The sequence below is a fragment of the Saccostrea echinata genome, unplaced genomic scaffold (genome assembly GCF_033153115.1).
Source record: "Saccostrea echinata isolate AGI-Se365-2 ecotype Australia unplaced genomic scaffold, CSIRO_AGI_Sech_v1 ptg000020l, whole genome shotgun sequence".
Lineage (NCBI taxonomy): Eukaryota > Metazoa > Mollusca > Bivalvia > Ostreida > Ostreidae > Saccostrea > Saccostrea echinata.
In genome coordinates, this window is record NW_026889769.1 from 4,069,157 (window position 1) to 4,094,817 (window position 25,661).

General features: G+C 33.3%; 2 protein-coding genes across 3 annotated transcripts in view; both read left to right on the forward strand.

Annotated features, from left to right (window-relative positions):
• The window catches only part of LOC133190091 (myosin-2 essential light chain-like), a 267,620-nt gene that overhangs the window by 237,856 nt on the left and 4,103 nt on the right, over window positions 1-25,661 (forward strand). Inside the window, exons 2-4 of the mRNA XM_061325561.1 lie at window positions 23,809-23,830; window positions 23,921-23,948; window positions 25,103-25,243. Coding sequence (XP_061181545.1) covers window positions 23,828-23,830; window positions 23,921-23,948; window positions 25,103-25,243 — 172 coding nt within the window. The 5' untranslated portion in view covers window positions 23,809-23,827. The remainder of the gene's footprint in view (window positions 1-23,808; window positions 23,831-23,920; window positions 23,949-25,102; window positions 25,244-25,661) is intronic.
• Window positions 807-17,828, forward strand: LOC133189954 (uncharacterized). Of its 2 annotated transcripts, none has more exons than XM_061325400.1 (13): window positions 807-895; window positions 1,341-1,413; window positions 3,410-3,480; window positions 3,979-4,107; window positions 6,961-7,069; window positions 8,705-8,813; window positions 10,050-10,127; window positions 10,239-10,291; window positions 10,900-10,940; window positions 11,383-11,467; window positions 11,894-11,974; window positions 13,771-13,916; window positions 14,203-17,828. In XM_061325400.1, exons 2-13 carry the CDS (start codon window positions 1,341-1,343, stop codon window positions 14,332-14,334), a joined length of 1,107 nt encoding a protein of 368 aa, XP_061181384.1. In that variant the 5' UTR covers window positions 807-895; the 3' UTR covers window positions 14,335-17,828. The 2 variants fall into 2 exon arrangements, with proteins under 2 accessions (XP_061181384.1, XP_061181385.1); XM_061325401.1 differs by lacking the exon at window positions 807-895 and adding an exon at window positions 1,177-1,253.

The following is a 25,661-nucleotide window of genomic DNA, read 5'->3' on the forward strand; positions in this document are numbered from 1 at the left end:
AAGCTTGTCTAATGCCAACTCTACAATAAATTATTATATACAATATATAGCGCATTTATTTTACCACCTAACTAAATTAAATTAATTTTCTCAAGCAAAGATACCATGACGTTACGTTCTCACATATGATATTAGAAATGTGAGTGAGTTATTATTAAGATTTTATCATTAAAAACACGCAAGTAGTATCGAGGGGGGGGGGTGTCCTCAAACTTCTTCCCGAGAGTACTTTTCTCAGGGCCGTAGGAAGCAATTTCACTTTGAGGGGGCACAACCATACATTTTCAGTTGCGCTATCAACTACCAAAATTCCTTGACAAGCAAAAAAATAAAAAAATAAAAAAATAAAATAAAATAAAAAGAAAGAAAAAAGATCATCAGACGTTATTATTTAGGGGGCACAGGGGTATAGAAGCTATGTTTTCTATAGTATTCTATATATCGGCAGAATTATTGGGGACAAGACAGCCCTAGTGCCCCCCCCCCATCCTCGCAAGCCAGGGGTCCTGAGTCAACACGTTGCCCTTGATCCCCTGGCCCCTGACCCCTGGCTTGCGAGGATGCCCCCCCCCCCCCGGTTCTTACGGCCATGCCTTTAGTGTAGATTTTTTAAAAAAAATTCTATAATTTAATTTCGAAAATTTGTTTTTGGTCAAAGTATTTGGGGGGAGGGACTGAGGGAGTAAAGAATTTTTTCTCAATTACTTACACACAAGTACAGTGATGGTATTTGACATTGCATTCAAGGGCGAAAGATACTAAGTACGACATGGCTAAAAAAAATTGTTTCTATTAATAACTTGTTCTCTGTTTTTATTCCTACAAGCTGACCCACTAACCTCCAGCTATTCTGCCGCTATATCGAGCAGGAATTTTAGAATAACTTCATTCAAAAGTATGTATTTTATTTTCTTCATATTTAATTGTAATTCATGGGTATCTTTCTTAACCTTGAAATCAGTGTTTTGTTTTTGTATGCAGCGATTTTTTGAATGACCGATTATCCACTGGCAAATGATTGAAGAGTCCACAGTTAACCTAATTTTTGGTGACGCAAATTATAAACAAAACTGAACTTTTATGGATCCATTATTTTCTTTTACCAATGTTATTTATTATAAAAATTGTTCCCGTGACATGATGATGTAATAGGCTTAAGCCTATGTGATAGATGGCAGAACGCAGAACTTACCTAAGGTTTACAGCGTAATCAGCGGATATTCTGGTGCCCGGGGAGGCCCCTTGGTGACAAGGTGAAACACAGAGAAAGTTGATAATGTATTATTCCTTGATATAAGAGACGTTATTTTATTGCTATGCTTAATTTTTTTTTATTTCAGATGTCTTATACCTGTTTATGTCTGAATGTCAAGATTTTCTGCAAGACAAAACCAAGTTTTCAACAGAACGAGGGTAACATTTTATTTGAACAGAAGTAATGAAAAACATTTAACAATTATAGATTTACATTATTTACTGTTGTCAGTGAATTTTATTTTTAGAATCCAGGCAATACTATGAATATGCTGATGCTTGCATGTTTTAAATGGGTATAATGACTCATGCAGTGTATATGACATAATATTAGAAATTAAGTTTCACGAAAGGCACAGAAAGATCTAGGTTTGTAATAAAAAGCAGACAAAAAGTATTCTATTTTGGTTTATGAATTGCATTATTTAATGAAGAATCATGAAAATAGTATTTAGTATATTGCATAATCATCTACCTGGTAATAGTCATTTATTGGAAGTTGAAGATTAGAAATAATCTTTGAGAACAAAAGGAAGATAGCCATTCAGTAAGTTAATGTTGTACATGTAATTTAAGGACATATGCAAGATACTTTCTGAATTTTATTTCTTTATATTTACATTTCCAATAATTTTCCCCTACGATTTCTTACAAATTAGAAAACAGTCCATTTTTTCATGGACTACCATGAATGAGCATGAATATCTCCATTGTTATGTCATAATACCGTATTTGATCTCAAAACTATAGTGCAAACTGTTTTGCCTTAAAAATGATTGTTGAATGACATAGTGTGTAGCAACTCATTAGAAAAAAATGTAAATTTATATAAGACATGAATTTAATTTTTGAAAATTCATGTGGTACATGAACTTCAATGCTTCATGCAGGCATATTTCTCATTATGCGCTAATTAGAGATATGCCGGCGTGAAGTGTCATAGCTCATGTCCTCTTGAAATTTCAAAAATTAAATTCATTTCTTAAATTTCCTGTAAGTGAAGGACCTGTATGTGACTCTTATGATGTCATACATCTCTTCTACAAACAGATTTTGAGGAAATACATATATTCGTAATTTATTTTCTTTTAAACACCCCTGGTAAGATATGCTGATTTTTTTGTCTAAAAACATCTGATTGTACTGTGATTTAATAAAATATTTTGAAAAATTACCAACTGGTAAGGTACACTGCATTTTAATGCAAAAGCACAGCACATTTACAACATGTACAATAAGTAATGAAGTAATCTTTATATGTTTATAATTTTTCTCTACAAGTTATAATATTAAAGTGACACTGTGACGGACAAACGGGAAAATTGACAACAGTAGAATTTTTGCATGACACATGCAAATTTTGTTCAGTTCTTGAAGATATTAGGTTTTAGAAAATTACAGGTTTCAGAACCTAAAAAATCTAATTTAATGGAGAAAAATAAAAGTAAAAAAAATCTTTATGTAACCCATCACAAAAATATTGCTTCACTTCTTCCTCTTTATTGTACGCATGTGCTGAAAAGTTGAAGAGTTTACCATGGTTTCAATTCCATAGATATAAATGTCGGATGACTGAGAATTTTGATACAATCTTCAATAAAGATGATCATAACTTATTCCTTACTTCTGCTTGTCCCAATTCAATATTGTTTAGAAGTTTCACGCTAAAAATAAAGGACGCATGACCTTGACATTGTTGACATTGACGATAAAAACAAAGCGGTAGATACAACATTTGTTTTTCCGGCACTTATATTATGCAGTTTTTTTCTTGCTTTACAGTGCAGTTGAGTTGTCAAAACTTCGCAATATTCATATTTCACAGAAATCTTTTGTTTTGTGATACAGTTTTCTTAAAAGAAACACATGGTATTGACTCATTATGCAACTTTAAGGGAGGGAGTATTATGTATTTCCATACACAGTATTTTAAGAAGTTAAAGTGAAGTCAAAGTATGGACAAAATACTGTGTACATGTATCTGTATAATAAAAAAAAAAAATTTAAAGCATGACAGTTGAAGTAAATTTCACTATACATCTGAATGAAAAAGTTAATTTTGCACAGGCTATTTTTAATAAGATAAGTATCTCATTACTTTAACAATATCAATTTTCTCATGGCTTTATAATCAATTGTATTGGTATTTTTATAGATTTATGGAAGACTAAATATGAGTTTTTCTCACAAAAGCTGGGTCAAGCTTCAGATGCTGAAGTGAAGAAAGTAAGTATATTATTATCTTGATAAATTGAGCTGTAGTAACTCAATTCTTTATCCTAGAGTGGAATATGCTTTGAGTAGTTTGATGTCAAATTTTATCAAGAAATACAACATCTTCAGTTCAAGCATAAAATGGATTATCTGCTCCAAATACAATAAATGATGCTAATAGCAAAGTACCAGAGATAAACAATTTTGATTTGTTTTAAACACAGTTTGTTATATTCATTTAGTTTATAATATGTTTTAAAAGTGCATGGAATAAAAATTTCACTGTAAGTGTAAGCATGAATTCAATATAAATGTAATAGAAAAGGAGAAAATGTATGTCTGGACCAGGAATAATTGCACCTGGGACCCCTGCATCGCTAGTCAGGTGCTCTACCAATTGAGCTACCCAGGCCTATCTCTACAGCCCAAACCATTACATAAGTATGCTAGCTGTAACCATGTTTTACTGTACAATAAAAAAGGGATATATATGATTTTTTTTCACATTAGGAACACACCTACCTTGTACACAAACATGCTGTAGGGGAATGGATTGTGAACAGGTGCTTGAACTGTGGCGTTGAGACACATGCCACACGACAGGGGACCAGTGTGGTGCTTCTCTCCCCTCAACTCCAGGTTAGTTTAAATAGACCAGCTAATGAGAGTGAAAATACATGTATTGTAAACAGGATTAATTCCATGGATTGTTATTGTTATGTTGTTTTCTCCTCTGAAATGATTGTGGTATGATAAATTTGCAGAATTGGTGTATAATTAAAAAAAATTAAAACCACCCACATTGAATTTCCCTCCATTCATAGCAATATTTGAATAATAAGAAGATTGAAAGTGTGCAGTTAATTGGTTTTGACGATAAACATTGGATGATTTCCCTGCTTTCTAATACGATGACTGGTACATGTAATATAATACATTGTACCCCGAAAGCTGTTATACCAAGGCGAAACTGACACATGCACCCAAAGGGATACGTGGGTCAACATGGTCATTATGACAACTAAATAAGATAATCCTGTATCTTAAGGAAGTCCAAGACTTATTTGAATAAATAAATTTTAAAAAACACTAAGTTACTCAAAATGTCAATAAAACCAGGTGATAAGTGCCCGAGATAATGTTTGTTATGCACGAGTAATCAACACCCATGACGCTTGTGTTTTGATCAAACTAGCGTTGACAATTTTAACAGCTATTTAATGATAAATATAGGATTATCAGCAGAGTTTTGAATGTTAAAAATGTGTTAATTAGATAAATTTAATGACAAGCACAATATGGTAGTCTGGATTCAACTCCCCCCCCCCCCCCCCCCCCCCCCACACACACACACACACACTTTTCCCAAAAAAGGGGAAAAACAGGATTAATATTTAAAACTTGCGGTATTCACTGCTTCTTGAATTTGCATATTTATTAACACTGTGAATATAGCAAATATTTAAACTGTGCGTTATTTTACCCCTATGCCGTGAGGTAAACTTGAACAGCATTACAAGCTATAAAGAAAATAAAGTGTGATTTGATACGTATAGGTTCCATAACCAGTGTGAGTTGGTAACTGATTTTTCTCAAACTCGAGTTCCTGTGACATGATGTGTCTCTTGAAAATTAAAAAAAATTACCCGTAAGGAACAAGAGTTTGAGAAAACTGGTTACTAACTTGTATTGGTTATGGGACCTGTTTCTCCCATTATACAAAATTGGATTTAATGTGTTTGGCTAAAATAAACATGGTGCTGATATCCCATGTACGTCCTAGCTAATGTACTTTGATGATTTGTTGAAATGAAATATACAAGAGAAAAGTTCAGAGAATAAAAAAATTAATCATAGATGTTAACAAACATACAATGTACCTACGTTTTATGCCATCATAAGCATGAACTTGGCGAGTAGACCTAAGAAAAGCAGCCAGTTAGAATCCCTAGGTATAAGCAGCCAATCAGAATCATTCTAGGAGTTTCATAACATGTTATGAACACAAAAAAAAGAGCAACTGCGCAGGAGTGAATAAACACAGTTGATAATTGGAAAACATACATTTTACAAGTTATTCAATGTATTATGAAGAAATTACTGAATTTGTTATGTATATATACAAATTGAGAAGAAAAACATAGTTCTGAAATTTGGCATGTGTTTGATTTTTTTTTTTTTTTTTTTTTTAAAGAAGAGCACATATTATTGTTTTAGTACAGAGGGGGACATTTACCTTTACTAAAGAGTATAAAATCTAGTAAGCTAGAAGAATTACATGTAGTTTGATGCATGATGGCTATATTTATGGAATTCAGTAGATTTTATTCTGAAAGAAGTTTATTTAATGAAGGTCTTAAATACAGTTGAATTTCGGTATCTCTAACACTGATATCTCGAATACCATGGATATGTCAAAATGATTTGGAAGTCCCAACCACGTATTCTTTAAATATTTTACCCTGGATGTCTCAAATCCTTGGATATCTCGAAGCTTTTTCTTGGTCCAATCAAGTTCGAAATAACGAGGTTTGACTGTATAAAAGATATGAAGATACTGTAGATTCCTCATTTTTCGCGAGTACTTATTATCGCGAAATGGCTCTTTCACGTCAAATCGCGAGAACAATAATTCGCGATTGGACGGTTGATCAAGGGGTTTTACATTGATTTCAGCACCATAAAAATAAAAGCGAGAAATTTTATTGCGCGAGTGGAGCTTCTCGCGTAATTACGCGATAATTAATTCCTCGCGTATATTTAGGAATCTACAGTATAATGAAAATGGCTCACATATGATTTCTGTTAATGATCCCAAAGAAATAAAACCAATGCAATGACAAGAGAAAAGTGGAAAGCACCATAATTCACTTTGATTAATGTTGCATATCAAAATAAAATGCAAAGCAGGTAATAAATGATTCAATTTCAAGTCTCTCAAAACTGAAATAAGTTCAGAACTTCACAAATATATATTTTATAAGCAGCTAGTGGAATCATAACTTCACACAATTTATAATGAGCTTGATGAGTAAATCATATAATTAACGCTATTGCTCAATCAGAAGAGAGAAAAAGAAAATATGACAGATACTTTGCAAATAACTAATTTTTTACTGTACAGTTGAATCTCAATATCTCGAAATAAGAGGGCTGTCATGAACTTATACATATCTGAGTGTTAGATATATCAAAGTTTACATTCATCTCATCTTATTGTATCCCTTATATTGAACATGGTGATGTTGACACATTTGTTCAATGCTTTTGTAAGAAAAAAAATTAGATATACCCAATACTATCTGTGAGGAATATGTTCTTGTGATTTTAAGGAGTACTGGGATAAGTAAAGAAAAAAAAATGTATGTACTATGTACTCAGATATGTATAAGTTCATGACAGCCCTGTCATGTTTGAGATATTGAGATTCAACTGTAGACACTAGACAGACTGTGTTTGCAAATATTAGTAAAACAAAATTCATTTTTTCAGAGTGATCTTCATATTAGCGAAAGGTTAATGCAGTCTCCAGAATTTTCCAAAGTTTTCAACATAGTCCTTCATGGGCAGAGCATTACAATCTCTAGTCATGACATGCCAGGTATTTTTAAGGATCCAAGTAAAATTGAAATTATATGGTCCTCGGGCCCACATGCATCTGTTTTGACGTAGCCACATTGATTTTTTTTTTAAATTTTAATTCAATAAAAAGTAATGAAAGAAAAGTTTTTATTGTTATTTTCATAGAAAATGCCCCTGCATCTAATTTATCACTGATAAAGAAGCTGAAAAAAGCCTCCGCCCACATCTGTTTTTAAGAAAATTAGCCTGAGAACCAGTTTTAATTTTACTTAGCCTAAAGGTTACATTTTTTTAAAGTCTTTGAAGTTCTGTAGTTAGATAATCAAAGCTAATGCATACTTTAATTCAGAATGTGCTTGTATTTTTTAGCTCAGCTGAGCCAGTGGCTCAAATGAGCTTTTCTGATTACAGTTTCACTTTGTCCGTTGTCCATCTGTCTGTTAACTTTTCACATTTTTTACTTTTTCTGCAGAACCACTGGTCAGGACCAATATCAAGCTTAGCACAAAGCATCTTTGGGTGAAGGGGAATCAAGTTAGTTCAAATGACAGGCAGTGCCCTCTTGATGGGGGAGATAATCAAAATAAGGCAAAAATAGAGATGGTCTCTTAAAAAAATCTCTTCAGAATCACTGTGCCAGAAAAAATGTAGATGAAAGCTTCCTGACACAGTGTAGATTCAAGTTTGATTAAATCATGGCCCCTGAGTTAGGGTGGGGCCACAATAAAAATTCAAAGTTCAACATGGGAATATATAGGGAAAAATCTTCTAAAGGATGCCAAGGCCATGATTACATGTAGTAACATTTAAATGCTAACATCTTTAGGTAGTGTAGATTCAAATTTATTCAAACATATTAGAAAAATCTTTAAAAAGCTTCTTGTATAGAACAATAGGGACATGATAAGTCATGTTATTTTGCAAGCATTTCAGTTAAGTGTAGATTCAATTTTATTCAAATCATGACCTCCGGTAGTAACTGAGGTAGGGCCATAATAGGGTATCAAAGTGTTACATGGAAATATACAGGGGACAGTCTTAAAAATCTTCTCAAGAACAGCAGGGCCTTGATTAGTGATATTAAAAAGCAAGCATCCTCAGGTCGCTTAAATTCAAGTTTGTTCAAGTCATGGCCCCTTGGGGTATAGAGAAGGGTACACTTGAGAATAAAAGTTTTGCATGAGAATGTATCTAGGAAAAAATCTTTTGAAACCTTCAAGTCAAGAACAGCATGATCATGATAAGTGTTTTATTTGTGTTAGCATCCCCAAATAATGTACATCCAACTCTGTTCAAGTTATGGCCCCAGGGGTTTGGTGGGGCCACTATTCTGAAGGACAGTAGGGCCAAGGTGACTCAGATTTGCGTTGTGATCCATGGGTCTCTTGTTTAAATTGCATTTTGACACAAATTTTACAAAAAGAAAAAAAAACATTAATTCTCTTGCTTTATCCAAGTGAACATAAATATAATTTAATGTTCAGTGTTGAAAAGGTTTCATATTCCCCTGAATTCTCCTGTACTGTTGTACATGTATCTACAAAGCACTGTTTTAACAGTGATATTTTAAGGATAATTTAACAAGTTTCTTTGAACACAAAAAAAGAAATACAAGTTGAAAAAAAATTTTCTTGTGATTTTTTTTTCTCTGTAGATCCCTCTTCTAAAAATTATGAATCTCTACAAGTGGAACTGACACATATTCAGGACCAGGTCAATAGCTTCCTCCTACAAGAGGAGGAGGACATGGAGAAGAGAATCAGGTATTTAAGTGTGGAGTCAGTCAATTCATTTAACTGAGGTTTAGTAAGAAAAATTCAGTTTCGGAATGTATTTTTTCAATAACTAGTTGTTACCTGAAGTTTTCCATCTGTTTTGTTGAAATGTTATGTTTGAGGGTTGTCCCAGATAAACTATTTAAATATTTCATAAACAATCTGACCAAAATTATTCATTTTTTGTACATAGTCGGAAATGATATTTTTGATATTTTAATTTATTATTATAAGGTTATTACATAATGTGCATATGGTAACAGAATTTAAAGGGTATTAAATATCAGTGGTAAGCACACCATAATTTTTTCACATTTAAAAAACTTTGTAAGTGATACTTTGTTTATTACAAGATTTTAACCAAATTTACATAAAAACTACATGATTTTGTGTACTAAATTGTGAAAATTCATTAATTTGACATCATAATTAGAAATTTTATGGAAATATACACAAGTATGTTCAATTAGATATTGACAAAAATGGTCAGGTCATAGTGTGGGGCACCAAATTATCATTCAGCACCATGATGAGTGAGGAACAACTGTCTATAGAGAAAATAGATGGAAATGAAAGATTGACACAAATACATCTATGACACTGGTTTACATCTGAAAAAATAGGTTCAGTAATTGCTGGACTGGTTATCCGATGGAAGAGGTACTTGATAATCCAACAACATATGACAACAAACTGAAAAATCGGGAACTAGGGGTCATATATGGAGACCACCATTTAACAGTGCAAGAAGTTGGGATAATGAATAGGGTTGGAAAATCATGTATTCAAAGAATTAATGCCACAATCTTTTGATAATTCAAGTTTGTGCAAGATGGGTACTAACTGAAGATCAGATGCATTGTCAAATTCTGCTTCAAAGAGATTTTTCAATTCTAGAAAACAAACATACAATTTCTGAACAAATTCACAAATTCGACATCATTGGTGTTGCACTATTATGCAAGATTCATTTAAATGAGAGAAAAAAGCTTTTTATAGAGATATTAAAATTTCTGCATGCCAATTTTAATCTTTATAATAATAGTAAAACAAACAATGTTGAAAATGATCACATTTTTCTAGGACAACCTTCCTACTTTTCAGGTAACAAATTGGGTAAGGTTGAAAAAAGTATACTCAAGACATACTTTTAAACTTGAAAGTGCATGAGCCTGCAATGATTTTGTTTTGAAATTTAAAATTGATGAGACGTTTCTTTTTTAGGGACTTTGAGGAGGATCAGAGAGCCAAATTTCAGGCATTACAATCAAGTGTTCAGACAGAAAAGAAGAAAATGATTAAGTATGTATTAAAACAAATTAAAAGTATTTAAAGTATTAAAAGTTTATTAGAAGATGTAAGCACATTTTAATCATCTCTATTGATTGCATATGTTTTTTATTTTGTATACAGTCTTGTGTTGCAAGCAGAGAAGCAGTTGGATACCTCTGTTCCAGAGAAAAATGGTGGGTTTATCTTGTGTTAGGATTAATAGCTTTGTTATGAAAATTGATTCTAGACAATACTTCTAAACTGCCACTCTATTTTTTTCAATAGTTTAAGTACTAAACGGCAGTATAATACTATGATTTACACGAGGCCTCTATTTTCTAATTAGTAATACTTAGTCATTTAACATTAAAAATATTGAAAAATTGTTAGTTTTATTGAACCATTTATGGACAATTTTATCATGAAAGGAAAAATTGTGCTTGCATAATGCAATACTATAAAAAATTGCTTTCTTTAATACTTTTTACTTTGAAATATTACTCCCGTAATCTGAAGAAAGCCTGAAATTTTGGTCATGCACTGTAGGACTGTATCCTGCACAATTTTAGTACAAATATTTGTTGTCTATATTTTATCAAAAACATAGAATTATACTCAAATATGACAGATAAATACTTGCTGAAAATTTCATCCCATTGTGCATCATTATTTTCATTAAAATTTGCCCACAATTTTACTGCACAACCCTTGTATTTGATAAATTTGAGAGATTTCTTGTTTGCATCATTTATGTTAATGGTCAAAGCTAAATACAGTATGTTGTATGATATTTATTTTGCAGAGTTGCCAAACCTTTCAGCTGTCATGTCAAAGTCTTCCAAGGTCTGCCTTTATTTTATTTGTAAAATATTGTAGTTGGAGTTCCATCTGATATTTACAACTGTCCATGTTTACCTTAGATAAGGCAGTGAAGGAATGTAAAATTTAATCCTAGTATAAAGCACCCCAGCTAGCTATTTTGATTTGTGAAATATGAAAACCATCAATTTTACTTAATAAAATTCACAAAGGTTACCATGTAGCTTAATAAAATAAAATTTGATACCATTTTATTTCATGCTTTGTAAAATTTCCAGTAGTCTGATGCCTTCTTTGGTCAGTTTTTTTCACTAATCAGTAATTTTTCTTGTGTACCTTTCTCGTATTTAGACTACTTTTGAAGATAAACATAATTTTTTTTTTTTTTTTGGTAACAAGAAAAGTATTTTTAATGCCTATTGAATATGGAGGATTAATTTTCATGATTTAATGTTGGTCATTACAGAAACCTTCATTGACAAGGGTAAAATCAACTCCAAACAAGCGCCTGCACTCCGTGGATGAATACGAACAGACTCCAGACTCAGATGGTAATAAAGAATTTTACAAATTGTTTATGAAATGTTTAAACTAATAGAAATTTTGACAGGCATTTTTGAATTAAAGGTCATTGCTAAAATATGGTGAATTATGGCATGTTAAATGTACATAACTTCATACATATATATGTACATGTATCTAATGAAATTGATAGAAATTTAAATTTCTTATGATTTAAGTTGCTGCTGGGATTTTTTTTTTTTTCAAAATAATCTATTTTAGTTTGTAAGAAATTGTTCATGTACCATACAAATTAAGCCAAAGAAGAAGACTGAATCTCCAAATACTGTATAGCAAAAATATTGCCTGGTAACTATAAATTCTTGTTAATTAATCCTTGTTTTATACATGTATGTACCCGGTATGTTGAATATAAACATATTTGGACTTCTTATTGTATCTGTATTTATTTACAGTGATGTTCTTGTTGGAGGGTGAAGGTCAAGGCCAAGATGAACTTTTCTACACATCAGAGGAGGAGGAAGAAGAAGAGACAGGTGAGATTTTAAGATTAATACAAAGTTTTCATACATGTACATACAGGTAAATGCATTTACATAGCAATAATGAAGATAATATCATAAAAAACATCATTTTATTAATCAGATAGATGGATACACTATTGCAATGATATGATTCTTATAATCATGGCATCTACATGGGATGGGACCATTACTAGGCCCATCTAAAATCCAAGTGATCAATAAGATAGATGGAGATTGATACACTTTGGATTTTAGATAGGTCTACATGTAGTAATGGTCCCATCCCTTGTAGATGCCTTAAATGATTATGAGAATCATATATTTGCAATAGTGTAGGCCTGGCTGGACAATGAAATAATAGAATATAAGAACAACAAGTATGAGGAACTATATTAACCTATTAGTTTTCTAGAAAACATATATAGTGTGCATGGTTATAACATACTTTATCATGTTTACTCCTTTATACAGTGAATACAGCTCACAGGATAGCATTTCATATCTACGGTTGTTACGTCACAGAGGTTTTGTGTAAAAGTGAACTCAAATGTAATGGGTTCAAATACTGTATGTGTACATAAATTAACGTATTCAAAATTTAGCGCAATCACCGGGTATGGAGTGGTTGGCGTATTCATGAATTAGCGCTACACATGTAGCACTAAAAATTAAAAAAAGTTGAATTTGTGTCTATGAGTTAAAGTAAAAATTTTCATATCTTACTCTAAATAATTTTTAAACATCGTATCAGATTATTGCTGTTCAATTATCGTATCCACCTGGCTGAAAATGAGCCTTAAGGTATTTATTGTGCTATCGTAGTTTTATTATTGAGCTTTTAATTACCGTTTACTATCAATTAAAAACAATTAACTTAAGATTTTCTAATCCAGGAGGATCAGTAATGTGTAATTATGTATGTTAGAATAGCATGGTGCAACTAATACCGTACGTACATGAAGTATATACATTGTCGAAGTTCACATATAGAGTATGCAGGTTGACACGGTTGAACTGAATGGTCCAAGTGACAAATGCCAGTAACCCATTTTATATCAAAATTAAATTTAATTAAAAGTGAATTTTGAAAAAAAAAATCACATTATACATAGATATATATTTACATTTACTATTGCCTGGTGAAATAGATGACGACTAAATTGGGTTCGATATTGAGGGCCTGATAAAATGGCAGATCGAAGCAAGTAATGAAAAACATCATATCATATTTATTTATTAACGGTAATCATGAATTAGCACTTTGCTGTCTGCACCAAAGCTGCTAAAATATGAAGCCCGTTTTTTTAAGTACACATACAGTATAAAGACATTGTAAAACTTGTGATAGCTATGTGTAAAACGTGATAAAAATAATCTCCTATCAGTTTGTGGTTGGATATGATTTTTACTAATCTCATGTTTTCTATCCCCTTGCCCAGGCTTGGGGATAGAAAACACACAATTTGCTGGATAAAAATCATATCCTACCACTAGCTCTTGGAGATCTTATATGTATCATGCTTCTTCAATGTATAGATATTTTTTTTCTCTGCCTCTATGATCTACCATTAATATGTAGCTAATTGGACCTTTTTATTTTGGGAAAGTATAAGATTTGTCTTTTGAAGATTTACCATGTTTTAAATACATGTAATTCTTAACTGTATATGTAACTTGATTCTTAACAACTTACTTCAATGTTGTAATTAAGCCATACATACATGAAGTATTTTTCTCTTCTGAATCAGAAGACTTTATATAATTTGATTTCAGAATACTGGTAGGAATTTTTTCTGTATTTATCTCAGATAGCAGAAAGAACAGCAGCTTGAGTTCCGACAGGACTGGTCGTTTCCAGAAAAGACCCCTCCAGTATTCTTCTTCCGTCCCCATTATGGTTCCCAGGTGGGGAATGACAGCCAATAAAGACTCAGGGGATGAAAGTGATGAAGATGTATGTTATGGTTTGTCACAATCTCTAAATATTTAGGACAGGATGGATAGTGTCTTCTCCTGAGTGATTTTCAACCTAAGCAGTGCCCACTATATAAATAAGTTGTGATGGTTTTGCTTTTAAGTGCATCAGATAGATTTCTACCTATCTTTCATCATGCATCTGTTTTATTCCTCTTAAGAAAAAATTTGGAAAAATATCAATCCACTAGCCTATACATTTTTGTACATTTATTTACATATATACATGCAGTTCATTGAGTAACCTCTATATTTCATGTTTTTAGCCTGCCCCTTCAGACCCAGAGGAAATGGCGGCTTCCATGCAAGCTCTGGCCAGAAGCATAACTAACGATGAAAGGATGATCTTTGGAGACAGACCCAGGCCACGGCTAAACACCGGTGACTTTCATCATTAATCTCTGCAACCTTTTTCGATGAAATACATTTTTTGTCTATCATTGACAGGTTTATATAATAATATGATATTTTGACCCTTAATGGTAAAATTGAAATGATAAATGATACTAGTAAGTGGAAGTGTTAGTTCTTAATCATGCTGTTATTTGAGGCCTCTGTATGGAATTACAAAGTCAACTTTGATTTTTATTTCAAATTTAATAAGGTTTTCTATTACTCCTGTATTGAATACATGTGTGTATAATTTTATTGTTTTTTTGAGCATTATAAAAAATACATGAATTTCAAATATGATTGCTATTTTGAGTAATCTGTTGTGTATTTACCTATTAGTCGTGGCCATCATAAATGTTTTATATTATGTTGGCCCTGCAGCACTGCAAATTTAGTCATATCAAAGCTACATGTACTGTGTGCTTTTTAATTAACAATGGTAGTCATATGCAGAATTGTGTCACCTTATAAGAATCTGGGGATGTTAATTCAATATTTGTTGAATATTTCAGTTTGAAGTATGTTAACAATGAAAGGTGTATTTATGACATCTTCTATTTTGTACTTCTGCCCTCATTCTACTTCAATTCATTTCAAATGTGAGTCAGATGAAGGAACTTAAGCTATAAAACCAATTCAGATTTTAAACCTTTTGATCTCCATATACACCTGTAAAACTTGAAACATACTACAAGAATAAAATGACATCATTTATTGTTAATGATATTGACAGAGATTCTGTATTGATTTTCATTAGAATAGTTTTAAAAGCTTAAATTACATGTTACTGATTTACAAATGTTATACATGAATACCTACAAGTAGATACCAGGTAGGTAGAACCACCCCCCCCCCCCCACCACCACCACCCCCCCACCATCACCATCTCCCCAAAAAAAAATTGCAATATAATAGGATGATTGTTGACTTGCCCCACCCCTCACTGTTTCTACACTTAGTAACCAAGACAATTCAAAACCAATACATGTACCGGTAGTATATCCCTTTATTTTTTTAAATAATCGAAATTTTAATGAATTTATGTACCTGCATTATATGTGTTGTGTAAATTAGACCCTTCCAAGTATTTTCTGTGTTTAGCGCCTAGGTTTTTGACACCCAATATCAGAAAAAACAAACGAAATTAGGATTCCTGAAACTGATTATTCTGGTCAAAATCTTTGAATTCTGTCAATTTTCTAAATATTTGTCTACAATATGTCATGTTAGGTCAACTTTAAGATTTAATATTGTGATTTTACTTAAGAATAGATCTTTCTATGAGAAAATTAGATTAATCAAATCAATTCCTTTGATTGAGCCTATTTTTATGATGATAAATTCTTTGTTTTATTTTTTGGTTTGTGTTTTTTTTTTGCGAATAGGTAGGTAGGTTTTTGAAAGATGGGTGGACGCTAAACAGAGAAAAAACTTGGAATGGCCTTACTATCTTATGGCATTATTATAAGAAGTAATTAGAATATAAGAAAATTTTGCAGTTTAAATGTACATGTTTGAGTGAAGTTATAGTCCTCTCAATAAACCAGTGACATTACTTACATTACCAGAAGTATTACCGATATGTTTACGACTCGTTAGTCATTATTATAGGGCAAATAGCAGGGTATCCTATTTGTTTTGTTCAACATCTAACAATTTTGGCTTTTATTATTCCCCTTTTTTGCCAGATTTCATTGTTATATACCAGTATGAATTGTACGTTGATTTTGAAAAATGTTACTAACAGTTATAGAATAACACCGCTGATTGTTTTTGTGTCATAAAATTATTTATTAATGATGATTCTTGTTGAAGTTAACTTGACATTTAGTTTTAATCATTCCATGTAAGAGAACATGTTGTTTTAATTTTATTTTCTTCTTTTAGTGTTTTTATCATTAGGTAATGGTTTATTGTGATCAAGTGACGTGTCACATGGTCAGTTTTTAGTCTTGGACAGTGGTGCATACAGGATTGTAGTAAAAACAGTCTTTTTATTCTGAAATATTTGTTTTAAATTGTGTTTGGTGCTTTTTTGTCTCAAATCTCTGTAAGTGTGAATGTCTGTTTACAACATGTTTTAGAAGTTAGCGTGTTACAGAAGAGAAGCTCTGTGCATTTAGCTACACGTGTGGAACAGCCAAGTTGCTGCCCCATTACAAATATTATGTCCAAATGTATGATTTATGCATATGAATAACCATATCACTTATAACAAGCAAGTTTCAAAGTGATGTTCTTGTTAAGCTTATGGTTGTCCTATGGGGTTGTGTACGGCAGGAATTATTATCTTGTCTGAAATTAAGTATGCCAAGCAAAAGTTCACCAATGTTTACATTTCAAAGTGACCCAAGCAAAATTTATTGTTGTATGGAGCAAATAAGTTTGTTTATTATCTTTTAAAATTATTTTATGCTTTTTTTAAGCATCATTTTTAAGCTAACTAGTTTGTCAGTGTATTTTTAAGGTGGTGATATTTTTCTAATTATTAATTACAGTATAAGCCACTAAGCAAAAAGCTTCTTTTTTTTAGGTCAATTATCATGACTCTTGCCAAATAAAATTTTGTTTTTTGTACATGTATTATAAAGTTTACAACCTAGTCTTTGAGACTTCACAAACTATGCAAGTTTTGATTTGCAATTACTTGGTATTACAACTTAATTCACTGAACACTTTGATATACAATTCCAACCTTCTTAGTTTTATTTCCTGCAAAACCATTGTGACAAAAGTTAAATTTTATTGGCATCAAATTAAGTTTTTTATAAGTTTTTAAAACTTAGTTTTTGATGATTGAAATTTCAAATTAATTTTAACAGATTTGTGATTTTTAATTATCGTTGAACTTCATTATCTTGAGCACAAGTATCTGAATACCAGGGGTATGTCAAAGTGAGTTGGCAGTCCCAACCTCTTTTTCTTTAGGTTTTTTAAATCATTTGTCTCAAATCCTCTGATAGCTAATGCGTGACGTATTATCTCAGTCCCATCTAGTTTTGATAAGTTTTGACTTAAAATTGGCTATACTGGTTTGCCACTGCATAAATCTATAGTGCTTTATTATTTTTTTAAATTGTTATGAAGGAAAGGTGTGAAAGAAAAGTATTTTTTTCTTTGAAGTCATCAGTTTCATAGCTTTGTTTTTGTGTTACTCCACAATGTAATGTCCTATCACTCTCACCCTATCAGGGTTATCTTTCTTAGGTCATTATTTTAATAATGTTTTATATACATGTACTTGTATATATTTATCTGGTGAAGATTATAAATGATGTTCCCTGAATTTATTCTGCTGTAAGCCAAGTGACTTGTTTAAAACAATGTAACTTTGGTAGAAACTGCTATTTTTTTTCAAGGCTATAAGGATTTAGATCTAAAATTAATGTGGTGCCAAGACATTTGGAATAATTTGTATTATATTAAACAATTGAACTTCATTATATGTTTAATTATAAATGTCTGCCTGTATATGCATAAATAAACACTGTACAGTTTCTGTTTGGGTACTGGAAGTCTAATGTGATAATTTTGAAATAGTGCAGAATCTATGAAACATCGACAACATTTGTATTTTCTTTTTTTTTCTTTCTTTTTTTTTTTTTTTTTGAAAGGTGTGAGGGTTATGATTTAAGATTATAACCAAAACAAGAGACCCATTTTATGAATATAAATATGTGAGATGAATACAAACATTTCAGGTATGAATTACTGCTTATATGGAAATGGACATGTAGGGAAATTTCCAATAAATATATGATGAATCCATTCCCTCTCTAGCAATCAGTTCTGTTTAAATGATAAACTAAAGCTATTTGTTGTTTGTTTCAAAAGTTTTTTAATTCAGTTTTCTGAAAAAATTTGAATTCCATAAATATTGAATTGTTCTCATATGCCCAGCTAGTCTGATTAATTTCTATCTGAAATGCTTTTTTTTTTATATCAGAGAAGGGGTGATGCTTTTGATGAGGAAATGAAATGTAAATATCATGTATGTAAATGCAATGCTAGCTGATGTTGATCACATTTACAGGTAGTTTTAGATGGTGGGCCCCTTTACCACTGTATACTTGGTGCTGTTCAGCTTCCTCGGTTTTTCACAGACTTGTTTACAATGTATGCCATAAAAACAGAAAGTTTTCATGATTGTATTGACAAGAGGGTGTTACTAAAATGTAAATTAGCATTGAACAGGTGTGGGGAAATTGTGGATAGCATTTCTTTTTTTTAATCATGTTTTATTAATATGCTTTTGTGATGTTCAAGTAATGTGTAAAAAAATAGCTGATTGTCAACCTCAGAGATTCTTTTTTATTAAATAAATTCTGATTTTAATAAGTCTTTGTCATTTGGGGGGGGGGGGGGGGTAATTAACAGAAGCTAATACATGTGTATGCTTTTTGTGGATGTGACACTTAAAATTTATATAATTTCAATAAGCACTGTTATTATTAATAATAGATAATTATGACACAGGTTTTGCCTCTGCTTGGGATTGAACCTGGGTCTCCTAGCATGCCAGTTTGGGGCTCTACCAATTAAGCTAAAGGGTTAATCCACTAGCCCAAGCTAGTAGAAAGTTGAGTCATACACCATGCGCGGATCTAAAGGGGGGGGGGGTATGGAAACCCCCTGGAAAACGTGGACCCCCACCACCACAATTTTTTTTTTTTTTTTTTTTTTTTGCTTGCCAAGAAATTTTCTGGGTTTGATACATTTGGGAAAGGAGTTAGGATTCCTTTTTTTTTTTTTTTTTTTTGCTTGTAAAGAAATTTCAGGATTGGAATTTTTTTTTTGAATGGGGTGGACCCCCCTTACCCCCCCCCCCCCCCAAAAAAAATTCCTGGATCTACGCCTGTTAAGGTCAAGATCTAGTAAATGAGTTTAGACTGTCTGTTTGGCACTAAATCCATTATGACGTCCTAATTGATTTAAATTCATTTTTTGCACTGTACTTTACGGCTGTAATAGAATTACCCAGGGTTTTGTAGAAAATGAAGCATTTTCGTGGCATTCAATTTGAAATCATGTCAAAAGAAACCCCAATATCTACATTCAATTTAATGTCATTTTAAAGTAAAGGTCAAGAAGATGAGAATACCTGTTTTCTGGGAGACTGTGGGCAATATTAATACATTTCCTTTTTCTAAGATGGAAAAAAACTCTGAAATCTTCATTTTGCATTGAAAATGCTGGTTGAAAAAATGTTTTTACTTTTAGTTTACCTAAAAATTATGTCCCGATACACCTTATATTACCAAGCTATATTTGTAAAGGATCATTAAAACAACTTGTTTCTAAAATTTGAAAAATCTTAGGCCACTTTCATTTATTAAATCTTGACCTTAAATATGTAGTTTCTCACTAGACTGGAGAATGTGATGCAATGAAATTTGGAAACATTTATGAAAGTTTGGTTTATGCAGAACTCAATCATGCAAAGTTCAAAAATTAATTGCAGTATCTAAAGCAAAGTATATGTATCTTGTAAGTGATATCTGATCAAGGTCAGTCAAGTATCTACCCAGGTGCGGATCCAGAAATTGCAGTTAGAGGGGACGCAAAAAGTAGGCAAGGGGTCTGGGGGTTACCTTGAGGCACCCAGTGGGTCCAGGGCAAAGTCCTGGTGGGGGCCCAGGCCCAGGAGGCGAAGCCCCCGGAAGCTCCTGGATTCTAGAGATTTTGTAGGGTAAAAATGAGGTCTACCAAGTAGACATTTTTACATTTTCTCGACGAAACTATGATTTACACTAACTTTGATAATTTTAGAGGGGCGCATGGTGGGTGCGCTTCCCCTTAAATCCCCCACTGCTACCTACCTAGAATTTGACTTTGCTGTAACAGCTTTAACTTGTCAATGAAAAAAAGGAAGTGACACATGCAGTCAATCCAAAGCATGCATTGAACTCAAGATGACCTTGATAATGTCAACAGACATGAATCAACTTCACCACTCATCAATGTACAGAATCCAACTGATGATGCAAATTAATGTAATATTAAATTTACTTAATTGTCATCAGCGTAGTGTACATGGCTCAGCGGTCATTGGTTGAGTGTTTCAGGCCCTTAGCAATGGCTTCAAAAGTGGGTGGGTGGGTGGGGGGGGGGGGGGGGGGCAACTTCTCAAAATTTTCTGACAAGCAAAAAAAAGCTAATTTACTGTCAAAATCATGGAATTTACCATCGCTCAACCTTATACAACATCAAAAGGTGGGGGTGCCAACCAACATCTAAAGGAAAATTTTGGGAAGTTGCCCCCCCCCCCCCACTTTTGAAACCATCATTCTGTTGACATTATCAAGGTCATCTTGAGTTTACGAAAGCCTATTAGGATCAAGCTACGGTAAAAATAATTTAAAAGGCGTTATAACGCCTTTTCAAAAGGCGTTATAACGCGAAAAAAGGCGTAATAACGCCTTTTGAAAAGGCGTTATAACGCGGAAAAAGGCGTAATAACGCAAATAAAGGCGTGATTACGCCTTTCCAAAAGGCGTTATTACGCCTTTCCAAAAGGCGTTATTACGCCTTTTAAAAAGGCGTTATAACGCCTTTCCAAAAGGCATTATTACGCCTTTCCAAAAGGCGTTATTACGCCTTTCCAAAAGGCGTTATTATGCCTTTTAAAAAGGCGTTATAACGCCTTTCCAAAAGGCGTTATTACGCCTTTCCAAAAGGCGTTATTACGCCTTTCTAAAAGGCGTTATTACGCCTTTCTAAAAGGCGTTATTACGCTTTTTGAAATGGCGTTATTACGCCTTTTAAAAAGGCGTTTTTATGCCTCTTTTTTTTCAATACATGACTTACTTAGCCCACCCTGGGGACTGATTATAATTAGATTTCTAGGAAAAAAGATTTTTAAATGTGTAAAATATTTTCAGTGTTAAACCAACGTAGTCCTTCTCTGATGCCAGACGCTTCTACCAAGGTGTATGGATTTCAGAAATTTTGTTGAAGGCTAATTGCTCATTATACCTTTGCAAATACTTTGCCTGTTTTTTACCAAGAGGAGAGAAAAATATTTCAAATTTGACATGAATTTTTAATACGTGGCTAGCAAAGCCCAAAGCTGGTTATGCCTATATATATCATGGATTTTCAAAAGTAGAGTGTTGACTTCTCTTAATATGCATGCAAAATGCAAACAACTGTCTGCGAGATGTGCAGGAATATAAAAAATTCTATAATTTATAATATAATTTATAATATTAAAACTATAATCTAAATATTGCATAAATAAAGATGGCTTTGGTTCAATCTTTCATATATTTACTATTTTAAAATAATGCCTAAGTTCCATTTTTGGATACAACTCCTTTTCAAACAGGCCGGTAGTACGAATGTGAGGGGGGGGGGGGGGGTCCCCCACCCGACTTTTTGGGAGAATAGTCTTGCTATAGTTTAAATATAAAAAATCATAAATTCATTGCTTGGTCCCTTTACATTTTGTTGCAGTATGGTTAAACTCGGGCAAGTCATTGCATTTAAAAAAAGTTTTACCGAAAAATTAGAAAAAGTTTCCCCTCAAGTTTAGGCAGTTTATTTTTTTTCAGGGGGGGGGGGTCTTGTTTTTTTGTTTGCTTGTCAATGTTATGGGACCCCCCCCCCCCCCACTTTAAAAGCACGGAACTGTCAAAGACATCATAATGGCCCTTCAAAAGGCATAATAACGCCTTTTTGAAAGGCGTATTAATACCTTTTAAAAAGGCGTAATAACGCCTTTTTAAAAGGCGTGATAACGCCTTTTGGAAAGGCGTAATAACGCCTTTTGGAAAGGCGTAATAACGCCTTTTAGAAAGGCGTAATAACGCTTTTTGGAAAGGCGTAATAACGCCTTTTAAAAAGGCGTTATAACGCCTTTTAGAAAGGCGTAATAACGCCTTTTGGAAAGGCGTAATAACGCCTTTTTTCGCGTTATAACGCCTTTTGGAAAGGCATTATTACGCCTTTATTTGCGTTATTACGCCTTTTTCTGCGTTATAATGCCTTTTCAAAAGGCGTTATTACGCCTTTTTTCGCGTTATAACGCCTTTTGAAAAGGCGTTAAAACGCCTTTTTAATTTTTTTTTTACCGTAGTTTGATCCTATTAGGCTTTCGTATGAGTTCAATGCATGCTTTGGATTCATTGACTTATATCTTCTTCTTCTTCTTCCTTTGAAGTGAAGGGCCGCTACTGCGGCATTATCTCACTATGTTTTAAAAAAACGTGTGCGGTAGTGCGTTGCTTCTGTTTGGTGGTGATACGGATAACCTCACACTTGTCTGGGTTGAAATGCATAAGCCAGTCAGATTCCCATTTTTGGAGGTTGTCAAGGTCCATTTGGAGTTGTCTGGCATCGGCCTCTGTATTGATGACCCTGTATAGAAGGCAGTCGTCTGCAAATAGCCTGGCCTTTGATCTCACTCTGGAGGGTAAATCATTGATATATGCTAAGAAAAGCAGTGGGCCGAGGACCGTTCCTTGGGGCACTCCTGATGTAACAGGTGTGGTTGGTGAGAAATGTCCCTCGACCAGTACTCTCCGAGTTCGGCCAGACAAGAAACTTCTAATCCAATTTAGTAGACTGCCTCGTACGCCATAGTGGTCTAGTTTGGCGAGCAGCCTCTCATGTGGGACCTTGTCAAATGCTTTGGAAAAGTCCAACAGCACTGCGTCAACCTGGGTGTTGTTTTCAATACTCATGGCGAGGTCCTGGATTGTTGTTATTAGTTGGAACTCACAGGATCGCTTCCTCCTGAACCCATGTTGGTAGTCGGTTAGGATATTGTGACGCTCAAAGAAATTCATCAGGTGGCTGTGGATGATGTGCTCTATTACCTTACAACACACAGAGGTCAGGGACACTGAACGGTAGTTCACAGGCTTGCTCTTGTCACCCTTCTTGAATATTGGCGAGACATTTGCTGTTTTCCAGTCCTCTGGTGTTTGACCTTGGTCAATGGATGCCTGGAAAATCTTGGTGAGTGCTGGTGTAACTGGATGAGCCATCTCTTTCAAAAATCTAGTGGAGATCTCATCTGGGCCAGTTGCCGTATTAGGGTTGAGACCTTCTTATATATATATATCTTATACATGTATATAAAGGGATGGGGACTGTTGAGATCATCTTCCGTAATCAAAATGTGTAAGTTTGGATATTGGGCTCTATTGGCGCCATTTAACTAAGTCTAGAAAATTACCATCGATTGTATATTTAAAAATTCAAATATTGGCGCCATTACCAAGTCCAGAAATTTACCAAATATGGTAAAAAGTAAACACAGCAGACAAATCATCTTTTTATGGTACTTTAAAAAAATATATGAAAGATATTAATTTATTGGGATATTAATGAATTGTGAATCATGCTATTTCTGTGTGATGGGAAAACTTTCACAGCAAAGCGAGACCTTGGGGGCACAGGAGGGGGGTTTCGTATGTTTATCGCTTACATTTTTTTCGTGAGTCAAACCGGAAGCTCACTCCTTTCGTATAGAATTTTTCAGCAGGTTGAAAGATGGTAAGGTTTGCAAGATTAATGTAAAATATGTGTTATTTGAATGAAAAGTGAATGATTTTTGTGTATTAATTCCATTAATTTGTTTTTCAGTCGCAGTTATCAGAGGATCAGCTTGCAGGTAAAGTTTTACTTCGTAAAGAAAATATATTCCCGGAAGTGGAGTTATTCAAGGAATGTAAACTTGCAAGACAAGTTACTGTAGCAAACTTTTAACCATATATTCAAATATATAAATATAAAATATGAAATATACGCCGTTGATAATCGTAATGGCGATGTTTAGGTCAAAGTTGGGATGCCTAACGTTGAACGCTGTGAAACTGTAGAGTAAATTTGTGTAGATCGAAGTAAGGACTGGTCAGCTGCTGGTTGCATGATTAAGGTCACACAGTGAAGTGTTATTGCAGGGGTGTGCAATTACAAAAATTAGTTACTAGCCCGTCGGGCTATTGGCAGTAACAAAGTTACTAGCCCGAGGTTGCCAGTCACTAGCCCATTAACTACCGAAAACAATACATGTATAAGTATAACAAAAAGGTAAAAAAAAGAAAAACATCTAATTTGAAATAAATAAAACAAATAATGGTTTGCGCGTTGTTATTGTCAGGTACTTCTCCCTATATTTATCGACTATAATTGTCACTGAAATGTCTGGCGATAGCAACACACAATACATATAGGTTATTATGGTTTTACAACAAAGTTAATTCATACATCAATTCAGTCGACGTAAATATATGTATACTTTCATTTTAGAATTACTAGCCCGACGGGCTAACACAGTATAGCTTTATGATAGCCCGACCTCTAAAATTGGTAGCCCCGGGCGTCGGGCGATGGTAATTGCACACCCCTGTATTGCCCTGTGGACTGGAAAATTTAGAGTTAAATTGTTTGTTTTATTTTGTTGGGGTTGATTTGCCTTCCTCCAGGAAATTTGGTTATGACGTAGTCGTTATTTGGTTCACTTTGTATGTATATTACCATTATCATTGTTATATATTGTAATGTCTTTAATTGAACATACCCCTTGAGGGCCTTTGATTGGTGAATAAACATATTCTATAGCTTCTAAATAAAATCTTACAGAGGTGCTTATAGTAATGAAAGTATTATCACTGTATTATTGTCACAACAAGATGTAAAGGGAATTTTGCATTGTTAATCATGTGCCTGTAGTACATGTATGTGTATGTGGTTGTGTTTGTACACTAGAGTGTAGTGAAAAAAAAAAAAAAAAATTCATATATGTGATTACAATTAAATTTGCAGAAGTTCAGGAAACCTTTAACTTATTTGACCAACGTGGGGATGGAAAGATTGCTGCTGCTCAGTTAGGTGATGTTCTACGGGCCTTGGGCCAAAATCCAACAGAGATTGAAGTGAAGAAATGTGGCTATGCAAACAACCCAGGTAAATTATTAGTAATAATAATAACATGTTTTTTGTCCAGTCCTGATAATGACCCCTCCCAGTCATTTCTGAAAAGAAATAATCTTTTCATAAGATTACAGGATAGAAGAAATGTTATGAGTAACAGTGAGGTAAAAATCTTTAAATGTATATGATTTCTTTCAATTTAAACCCAGCCCTTTAGGATGTGTTTTAGTTAACATGTACTTAAAGGCATGTCAAATCAATTCTTCCATTTTAAGATTTTCTCAGTCTGATACATTCTGAGTGCTTATTGGGGGTATGTGTAATATAATTTGGCCCAGGATCATAAAGCAGTCATATAAGTATAAAAATCTCAGTTATTCATAAGATGAATATTTACTTGAGGAAAAAAAGCAACAAACATGAAAGGGAAACAATATATGTTACTCTCAGC